The sequence below is a fragment of the Sceloporus occidentalis genome, unplaced genomic scaffold, assembly GCF_023333645.1.
Source record: "Sceloporus occidentalis isolate IW3139 unplaced genomic scaffold, rSceOcc1.0.p SCAF_62, whole genome shotgun sequence".
Classification (NCBI taxonomy): Eukaryota; Metazoa; Chordata; class Lepidosauria; order Squamata; family Phrynosomatidae; genus Sceloporus; species Sceloporus occidentalis.
The window spans coordinates 612,173-622,866 of record NW_028317042.1 but is presented as its reverse complement, the minus strand read 5'-3'; the positions used below and the strand labels follow the sequence as shown (position 1 = coordinate 622,866).

The window sequence follows — 10,694 nt, the reverse complement described above, 5'->3', positions numbered from 1 at the left end:
CTCAGTATGCACAAAAAGAAAAAAACATAAATAAAAAATATATATTTATCATTACCAGCGTTGAGATTTGGTCATACATTTTTTTTTTTGGCGCATGATACTTTAAAGCCAGTATTTCTGTTGTTGGTGAAGGTGTGCAAAGCAGCCCAAACACTTTGGAAGGAAACTCAACATTTCATCATGTTCCAAAAATTGATCCTGTTCCAAAAGCTTCCTTGTAGGGTCCAAAAAAAGAAAGAAACGACATAAAACAAAGCTTGTCCATTTACCGAGACAACCGCTTCATCATTGACCTTGCTTCTTTGCAAGATATCTGTACAAGAAAAGAAACAATTTTAGCTGAGATAATGCAAGGAGAACTTATTGAAGGATTAAGTTGATATCAAGACATGTAAGAAGCCAATCCAGACAAGTTTGGTCCTTACAGGCATCCTGAAAATCAGGATTTTGCCTTCTTTCAGAAACAGCTTACAAAAAACGATGACTACGTTTAACAATGAAGTATTCACCCATCCTGGGTTAATACTAAGATGGTTTTAAAGCCTCCGGCTTCTGTTTCTTACCTTTCCCAATGTTTATGATTCAGCTCTGAGAGGTCCTCTAATTTTGCGATTTCTTTAAGGTACTGAGATAGTTTTAAGAGTTCTTTATCTTTGTCCCGGTTGAGATGAGCTTTCATGAAGGGTCTAATCTGGTCACACATGGGAAATAAACGGAAAACAGATGTCTCTGAGAATTTAAGGTATGGTTAGCTGTTCAGATCACTAGAAGAGACTTCTGGTGTCTCGTTGCATGCGGTAACACAGGGTTAGGTAGAAACTTAAAAGTAAACTTTGCCGTTGTTAAAGAAAAAAGAGAGATTAAGACACAAGAATGTTTGGACCATTTCCATGCGCGCTCTCTCTCATATATATATATATATATATATATATATAATGTTGCTAGGGAACAGCAAAAATTTATATTTATCTGGGGATTTCCCCAATATATTTCAATAAATAGCAATATATTATAAATAGGATGTCAGTTTCACTGCTTTAGACTCCATCTGTATAAGGAAATTGACGGTAATAATTTGCTTCCTCTTACCTTAAGACCATTTTGAGGATTCATTAAGAAGTTTCGGCCAATATCATCAAACATTATGGTATTTTTTTTGCTGTAAAACTCAGAATATTTTCCCCATATCACTCCGAGGGGCTTTACCTGTAATAAAGTAATAATGATAAAGGGATTGGAATCTGCAGACCATATTGACTTCAAGCTGAGGCTTTTAGAAGAGAGAAAGTAGACGGGTCACATTGGCAGGAAGTCACGTTTCTTAACCCAATTCGGGACTAAGATTGTGTGTCTCTGGAGTAATAGTAATGAAGTAACTTTACAAATAAAAAAAATAGGAAATAAGAAAAGGAAACATTCTCTTACATCGATTAGGCCTCTTCTAGGTGTGTGGACAGTAATCATGGCTGCACTATCCAACATAAAAGTTATCTTGTAATTGGCATTCGTGCTGACGCCCAACTCCTAGAGAAAGAAAAAAAAAAAACCACATTTCATGCTAAAAACACTAATTTAAAAAATATGTACATAATGGTAAGTGAAACAGCATCTTTAAATTAATGTAAACCAGTTTAATGATGTCAGATATAATTTGATAAGACTTTATAAAACAAACTTTTCACGCTTTTATTTAAAATTGTATATGTTTAGAATGATCTTGTTCATCTGTACTGGAATTCTCATGTATCTGTACCAGTTTAGGAATAGTAGAAGCTCTGTGCAGCCTATGCCATAATAGGTGCGTGTGACCAAATCCCAACACTGATAAATATAAAATATATATTTATAATTATGTATTTTTTTTCTTTTAGGCCTATTAGAATTACTGTTCAATTACTGCTGAACCGCACGCCGCAATATTGTAACTTACTTTCATCTTGGCTTCAATCCATTTCATACTGGTAGCCGCTAAAAGTCAACGACAACAATTAAAAAGTCGTTATCATAAAATAAAAATTATAAATAAAACATCATGATTCCACATTGGCAAAAGAACAACTTCAAATGGTCATTGGCCACCCACACTGGGCATATTCACTAAAGCCTTTCTAAAGGAAGACAATTGCTCCGGTTGGTGCCCTACTTAGAGCGTCAACGATTAATGCAGACAGCAAAAAGAAACATTCTTGTAAACATGGACGACGAGAATATCTATAAAAGGGTTCTTGAACAGCGATCAATATGTTTCAGATTGATAACATGACTTACACCATATTACAATATCATAGTCTTCATACGCAGAGGTAAGGAATTCGTGGAGATATGGCCTCATTAACTCTAACCCACTCTCAGCACAGGACCGGTGGTCTGAAATAAACATGGAGAGTTTTGATATATAGACCAGGCTCAGAGGGAATGCTTTAAGTCTTTTTGTTGGTTTACACATTTACATTTTTTTGACAAACCTACATCATAAAGATCCTGCGACCTGCCTTCAAATAACATGCGCTGGACAACTTCCAGAAGCCACTGCACCCCAGTTTTACTGCCAGGGCCTATTTTTGAGCATAATGGATGCATCAACTACGTACAGGAAAAATAATGAAGTAACTGGTGGGGACTGGTACCACCGGGGGCTGCACTCACCAAAGAGTGTATAATCCACATCCAGAACCAGAAGCTTCTTCCCTTCCCTTGGGGCATTTAAAACTTCCACCTTGTAGTCCTTCACGCGCCGGGATATTTTGGCCAAATTTTCTTCCCTGGAAAAAAAACAAAGAAAAAAAATAAATGAAAATCCGGAATAAAAAAAAAAACCAACTAGTTTTTATGGCTTATGGGCCAACTTAAAACAGGTCAAGCGAATCAGGGCCACAGGCTACAAAGGGCTCCTGCAGATAACTAAGTTTTAAGCTAAGGGCCTCAACGTTGGGCAATTGGACATTTGTATAACCCACACAGACATGAATGAAAAGCACCTGGACAATACCCCTTGGAACCATCCTGCTAGGGATCAGTTGTCCTATAACCCTAGAAGGGCCACAGATGCTGAAGTTCTACTCGTGGTAAAAGGACAAAGTTCAAAATGCATTGTTAGCAATAGCTGCTTCAAAATGCTCCATTAAAGAAGAAGACGCAAAGACTTCGGCTTCACCGTTATTTCCAAAATGGCATTGGATTCCGGTGAGCAAAGTTTATCTCAGCACCAGACGCAGGATCTTTAATCTGTTTGCCGTGCCAGGTGCTTTTCAATCCTTAAAACACAGGCCAGGGAAAAGTGAAATATAACACACACACACAAAAAAAAAGATAAGTGCTTGAAAAAAAATAAGAAAAAACACTGCTATAAACCACGTTTAAGACGAGTCAAGAGTATTTTGAATGTAAATATTAGTAGCTATAAACCATTAAATATTATACAAACCGGCTGTAAGGATAGTGTATAATACGCCTTAACTGATAACAAGAGGGGGGGGGGGGGGAAAGGAAAAAGATCAGCAGCTTTAAAGTATAAAGAAAGAATAAAATGGCGCACTAAGTCTTGTGTTGGGGAATTGATTAGAGAATGGGGTAGGCGGCCTTGGAAAGTGCGAAACGCGTCGGTGTCATTCCGATTGCAATGGTTTAGGATCAGATTAGGATCTCACAGGCTTGGTTATTAGAGGCTACAAACGTTACCGGTTTTCCACCTCTACAACTTCGTCTTCGATATCGAAGTCATTCACAACGTCATCATTATCAGGCGGAGGTCCCAGCACATCTTCCTATTGGAGGAGAACAGAAGGAAGCTAACTGGAGAAGCCATCAATGTACAAAAAAGCTTTACTGTGTTTTTGTCATCGTAGCTTTTAGAATATAACAGAAAAAAGTAAATGCTAATTAGAATGATCTCATTCTACATGATCAAACCCGCTAAGCTAAAGTTGGGAAACACCCTCGTAAAAAAATTCTCAAGAAAGACAGCTCGTTTATCTGGAATGTAATGGGTTCTGGAGAAGTGGATGTAACACGCCAACCCGTTCGGGGATGAAATGAAACAGGATTAGAACCTAGAGAGGTTCTTTGGCGAGATTCCTGCTAATACATACTTCGTAAAAAACTGATTTCATTTAATTTCAAGGTTGATTACAAGGGCATCAAGAGACTGGAGCTGGGTAGCAGAGAGTGTATAGCCCACACACACTGTCAAATAGGAGATGTGTTCGGGCAAAGAAGCCCCCGGCAAGCCTAGGTGCCAGGGGACAAGGGGAGAAAATAGTAATTTAAAGACGTCACAGGCATCAAGTGAATTAAAGTGTATATAATGTCAGGAGAGCCCCTAAAGCTGCGGTCCTCCAGCTGCTGCAGGACTACATTTCCCATAACGCTCTTTCAGCTAAGTGGCTGGCTGAGGAGTATGGGAGATGTAGTCCTGCAGCAGCTGGAGGGCCGCAGGTTGAACACCCCTGCCCTAAAGGGTATCAAAATGAATGCTGCCGAGGGGCCGGGAAGACACCGGGAAGAGTCTAGGACCAACGTGCTCAGACGGGCGCAGTGAACGGGAGGACCCAGGTCAGGAAACCACTCGCCCGCCCCAGAGATCAAATGCCCTGAAGTCAGCTCTGACTCCCAGCGTCCCAGACTAAACCCAGAGAGATTCCAGCTACTATGGCAAGACATTTTGTCGAAATAAGACGTTTTTGCAGTATGGAGACAGAAAACTGAAAGTTTTACCAAACTCTCTTCTCGTGTGCCCATCATCATGATTTTGGTATTCGGCTTGAGTTTCAGAACTCCCAGCTTCATGTTGTTGTCGGCTGGTTTACCTGTTAAAAACATACAGAAAAGAATTATCGCAGAGGATTATCTAATAACACAACAGATTGTGGTGTTTTTGCGAAAAACGCATACTATCCGTATTTGCCGGATGCTCCTAAAAGTTCACGTCGGTGAAAAATGTATGGGAAGGCGAGGATCTATGCATTCGAGCAAAGCGTTATTTACATAGCAGGCTACAAGCGCTTATCGGTAAAGTATCCTCATCAAGTCAGCTTGAAATATGCGTGTCGAGGCTGCAGAGATAGTCCATCTCTGTGTTGACATCAGTTATCCTCCCCCGTGAAAAATTGCTTGGTACGAGTGTGAATGTATATTACTAGAGGAGATTTAACGTCAACAACAGAGATTAAATAGCACCCAAGAAAAAGCCTGTGAAGCAGCTGCCTTTCGAGAAATCAGGTGGTTTGTTTTTTTTATGCACAAACAATGGAAAGCGATACTAGTTTGTGGGTCTTATTCACTAAACTGTGAGTTTGCGGGTGAGTGGAGACAAATTAATTTACCTTGCTTACAAATAACACATAGTAAAGGCAATGGGATCTATTCGCTAAAGGGTTAACAGGATTCAGCTCCTTGACTTTGCTATACATTATGAAGGGCCATCGCCAACGGACACCTGCTGCAGGAACAGCCCTGGGAACGACACTAAATAATGTATAGTTTAAATCACTGAAGTTTCTACAAAGTCTTCTCACGTGGTGGGTTTTGCATTATAAGGGGCCAGCTCGGCCCTTATATGTTGGGAGAAACTTTCTAGGGATTGTTAAGTAAAAGTTAAAAGCAGATCTCTCCTGGCAACAATACCTTTAGTGAATAAACCCTATTATGGAGCGCCAACCACTACTCACTCACTTCAAGAGAAGCTAGCCAGGGTTGGCTCTTAATTAAGTCTGGTTTTGTGTCACATGACGACAATTTACTGTTCCCAGGAAAAATATGAATGATGTAATATTTTCCCATCATTCATAAGTTATTTCTGGAGTTTGGATGTTTTCGACGCCGGTGAAACGTCATAGAAAAGTCATAGAAAAGTCCTGTTCTTCATCGTTGGTAGGATATGAAGCATCATATGGTCTTCCTTCAAGAAGAAAGACTAATTATGTGAGATTTTCTACATTTAGAATCATTGTGTCCAATCTCAGAAACAAGATGGGAAATTGGAAAACCTATCTCCAGTACTACATGCCAGGGCGAGCTGGTGATGGAGCGTAAAGTCTCTATTGTGAGACTATGGAGGTGGAGATAATGGACCCACATAAACAAGGCTCCATGTTCTTCATTCGCTGTTCCAATGAGCACCTTAGAACCAAGCAGCTGTTTTAGTAATACAATTATTTGACGCAGCCTTGTGTTCTGAAGAGTACAGATCTTTTTGGGTTCTCTTCCAACTCTTTCATCTCTGTCCTCTCCAGATCCCATACCATTAGGCGGTCGCCGGACTTAAAATGCCAGGGCTGCCTCGTTATCCCCGATCTCAAATAGTAGGGCGCAGGCTACAGGGCAAATTGTTACAGGTGGGATTTCCTATGTTCGTGCTCCGCAACCAGCTATGCTATAAACAATGGTTCTCCTTGGTCAAGGAGGCCATCTTTAAGGCTTCATTCACTCAACAAGACGGTGGTTTTTCTGCGGTATTGGTAAGAGGTGGCATCTGATTTGCAAACCATTCGGCTTCAAAGAGCGAGTAGGTTCTTGCAGGTTCAACGCAACTGAAATTATGTTTCAAAGTCACAATCAAAACTTATTTTAGTACCAAAACCTAGGTGACCTGGGACTCTCCATTCAGTTTAAGAGCCTAATGCAAAGCCAGACTGTCCCCTAGCCGCAAGTCCTTAAAGCCACAAGCACAGAGTGAACCATGCCACACAATATTAGACAATAAACAGTATTATTTGATTTAGGGCATGTATCGTATGCCAATATCCTCCTCTCTCACTGTGCTTACAGACATCCAGATGTTGCTGATGAGGCTTGCTAAAGCCAAAACGCGCACCTGGGCTTGATGGATCTCTAGTGCCCTCGTTGGCGATATATATACTGATGGAGGATGGTACAACCAACAAAAACTTGTTTGGCCTGTATGAATGAGGATTTAACCCCTCGACGTTAGCAAACTGCGTCTTCCCTTTTTTGTAAATCTTTAAATTCCGTGCTCGTGATTCGCTTCAAAGCGACGCTGGATCGCCCATCATCGATGACGTACCTGGTACGTCCTGGTCTGTCGGTGACCTTTGACCAGGAAGTACCAGGTACATCCCGGTCTTGAAGGGGTTAAGACAAGCTGTCAATCACTGCTTGCTCTATGATAAGCCTTTCCGGGAACCATTTGCATTTTCTTTGCTATGTTGATGGCAAAGAACCTCACGAAGATCTAAAGCTGGCCATAAGTTATTTCGCTCTCCTGGAGGAAAGGTACATTTACCAGGCACTGTTGGATCTGCTAGTAAGTGCTGACACATCTAGGAACCAAAACAATTAAGGCCAACGGCTGGCTTTTAGTGTAAAGCCATCGGAAGAGCAGCAAGTTGCTTGCATCTTGTTGGGACGGCTGGCCGAAGTGAAGAAAGCCCAATAAACCCTGCAGGACGCTAGAGAACGTGTGATTTCATACCGGGCAGTGTCATCACTCCGAGGTCCCCAAAAAACCAAAGGAAACTGTAAGCGTAGTTATTAGGACTGTGCTGGCAAATTTGGTACTGAAGGAATCTATGCAATAAAAGCTCCCAAAATTTTACTGCTAATGCCCACATTTTTTTTTTATTTTTTTATTTTTTAAGATCTAAAAGGATTTTCTCTGGCTCCTAAACACAACATTGCTTCATCCAGTCCTAAACGGATCCCAGATTTTACTAAATGAATGAGTAATAAATATATGCCTTATACCCCCCCCCACCCTCCAGAATCCCTTGTGTCTCACGGAGGTAGCCGGTGGACGTCTGTTCAATGTGTGTAGACAACCTCCGCTGCTGCCCGCCACATCTGCCGGGCTTCTATGGTGGAGCACCTTCGTCACGCCGTCGCTCCATCATAGATGCCCCGACGGAAGTGGCGGGTAGCAGCGGAGAACGTCTGCGCGCATCGCACCTAGTCAATAAAAATTGTTGACAACTATTCTCATTATCGATTTTATCGATTAGTTGCTGCAGCCCTTTTTTGCACCCCTACATCTTTTTCTTTCACGGGGTGCCGTTGTCATTAGTCGTTTCCTACCATTTGTCCTGTATGCCAATGACACGTATGTCTAGGACAGCGAGCTAAGCTTGTTTTTTTACCACTATATACTACAGCATCTTAAAGGGACAGTTTAACGTCCCTCCTACAGAAGAAAAAAAAACAAAGCACTTACCTGAGCAAGAAGCTGCAGCGGTGCTACTGCAGCTACCCTTCACCTCTGTGGTTCGACAATTATTGCCACAGATTGGCTGCTTCATGCAGCCAATCAGTGGAAGGGAAGCACTCCCACTGACAGGAGCGCTCACTTCATATGCACACAGGGGTCTGAATACACCCCACCCAGAGAGCTGGTCCAATACACCATATGTGGGGGACTCTGCAGAATTCACCCCCCATGCATTGGGAGAAGCCCCAAAAATGTAAAGGGAACACACAGCTACCATGCATTCAATGGCATATCATGGCTGTCCCTTTAATTATTGGTTCTGTCCATTCATTTTGTCTTTAGTATTTGGGGTAATTAGGGGTGATTTCTCTGTGTTGTGTAATCAGGGCTGTTAGTTTATTACAGATCAGTCAACCATGGGAAAAATGCATTAGCCGATGTAACAGCCCTCAAGGTTAACACGTTCACTGCTGGAAAGAGGCATTAGGACAGGAGTTGGGGTAGGGCGCCCTTGGGGTGTCACAGCACGATGCCCCCACTCACCCTTATATTTGAGGCCCAGCAGTTTCTGGCGCTCGGGGAGGACCCCAGTCAGGGTCTTCAGTGAGTGCTTGAGGTCCATTACTGTGTCCTCCTCGGTCAGGGCTGACAGAGGAAACTCCTGGCCGCTCCATTTAATGATCAGAGACAGCGTCATGCCCTTGGCGGGAGCTTCTTCTGCCATGAGAGGCAACAGCACCTCCGGTTAAGACAATAACGCCCAAGAAACCACTTCCATGAGGCGAACCGGCACCTGCGCTTCAAAACAGAAGAGCACAACAATACCGGCCGGAAGTGACGCGCGAGCAACGTCCCCAGCGCGTCACGCGCGCTGTCCTCACAGCGTTTGCATGGCAACGCTTCCTGACACTGACATCACGTCCATGTGTCATAGCGGTACCTGGACATGCTCCATTTATTTAGTATTTGAGTCTATGGCAGTAAGCAAATAATTTGGACTTGATCTATACAAATTAATTAGAAGTGTTGGATTTAAAGCCCACTATGCGTGTTTGTGTGTATATATATATATATATATATATATGTATGTATCAAATAACAGATTAAATATATATATTAAATATATATATTTAAATATTTATAAATATATATGTATATATGGACATATTATATATATAGTCATGTATGTAAATATATATTAAATTTTGTATGTATGTATATATATATATCATTTATGTAAATATATGATATATGTAAATATATATTTTTATATATATAAAATATATATATTAAATTGTATGTGGTGTGATACATTACAAAAATGTCTATATATACTGTGTCTGTTATTGTGATATGTTAAAAAAAAAACATTATAATCATTTTTTTGGCGAGGTGCCTTATGCTGCCCAGATTGCTTTAAATTACCTCTGATCTCAGACCCGCTTCCTTAATGTATATGATGACAAACAAGCAGGTAAAGTCTTTCCACAAACATGGAATAAAAAAAAATATACAAAAAAAAAAAATAAATTATAACCCTCGTTAGAACGCCTAGAAATATCTGCCTCCTTTTAGAAATGTTTTCTTGTCTTGTATCCTAAACGCAGGGTGATTGCCCTTGAAGTCAGTCTGCGGGTTGAAGAGTAATCTGGTGTGAAGATTAACAAGTCTGGTTCGCAATCTTTTTAAATGTTTTTCTAAAACTTTCACACATTCCTATATGTTTTGGTTGATATCCCTGCTTGAATGCAGGCGACTCAATTAAGTGTATCTGTAATAAGAAGTTAAGGTTTCCATGAGAACCGGAATTAAAGCCATTTGTTTCTGTAAATCAAATTGTTATGCTATACACTACATTTTATGTCCTGTCTACCCATTGTACAGCGCTACGGAATTTGATGGCGCTATATAAAACAATAAATAATAATTTGGGCAACACAGATGGTTCCCAGGTATGATAATTATAATATAACTCTAATTTTGTGGCATTACGACATCATGGAAACACACGTCTATGATGTATAGGGGCATAAGGATGTCTATTGATGAAAACCCCCAGCTCTGTCTCTTTGGACACTGTGTATGCGCAGATGACAGGGGTTATTATTATTATTTTTTGTTTTATATAGCGCCATCAAATTCCATAGCGCTGTACAATGGGTAGACAGGACATAACAAGTAGCATGTAATATAACAAAATGACTAACAGAGACAACAGGTGAGGAAGGCCCTGCTCAACGATCTTACAATCTATAGGCCAACAACAAGTATTTATATAGCGCTTATCTCCCTTTGGGACTCAAAGCACTTTACAGGTATATGCATACAAGAGAAAAGGAGTGAATTATCTGAAGGATTGGGAAAAAAGATGGGTTTTAAGTATTTTTTTAAAAGTCTCTAAAGATGGGGCCTCTCTGATTGACAGTGGTAGAGAGTTCCAGAATGTGGGAGCAGCATGACTGAATGCATTGGAGCCGGATTTTGTGCGCACTTTGGGTATTGAGACATATGTGTGGATCGGAGGGGGCGAGCAGGG

General features: G+C 40.9%; 1 protein-coding gene across 1 annotated transcript; it reads right to left on the bottom strand.

Moving 5' to 3' along the window:
- Positions 1-285: 285 nt before the first annotated feature.
- On the bottom strand, positions 286-8,855 carry LOC149287253 (ubiquitin-like domain-containing CTD phosphatase 1). The gene is made up of 10 exons (XM_089493076.1): positions 8,702-8,855; positions 4,714-4,805; positions 3,679-3,764; positions 2,647-2,762; positions 2,269-2,367; positions 1,931-1,968; positions 1,426-1,524; positions 1,090-1,206; positions 564-691; positions 286-313 (listed from the first exon to the last, which is right to left on the bottom strand). Exons 1-10 carry the CDS (start codon positions 8,853-8,855, stop codon positions 286-288), a joined length of 957 nt encoding a protein of 318 aa, XP_089349202.1.
- Between the last annotated feature and the right edge of the window lie 1,839 nt (positions 8,856-10,694).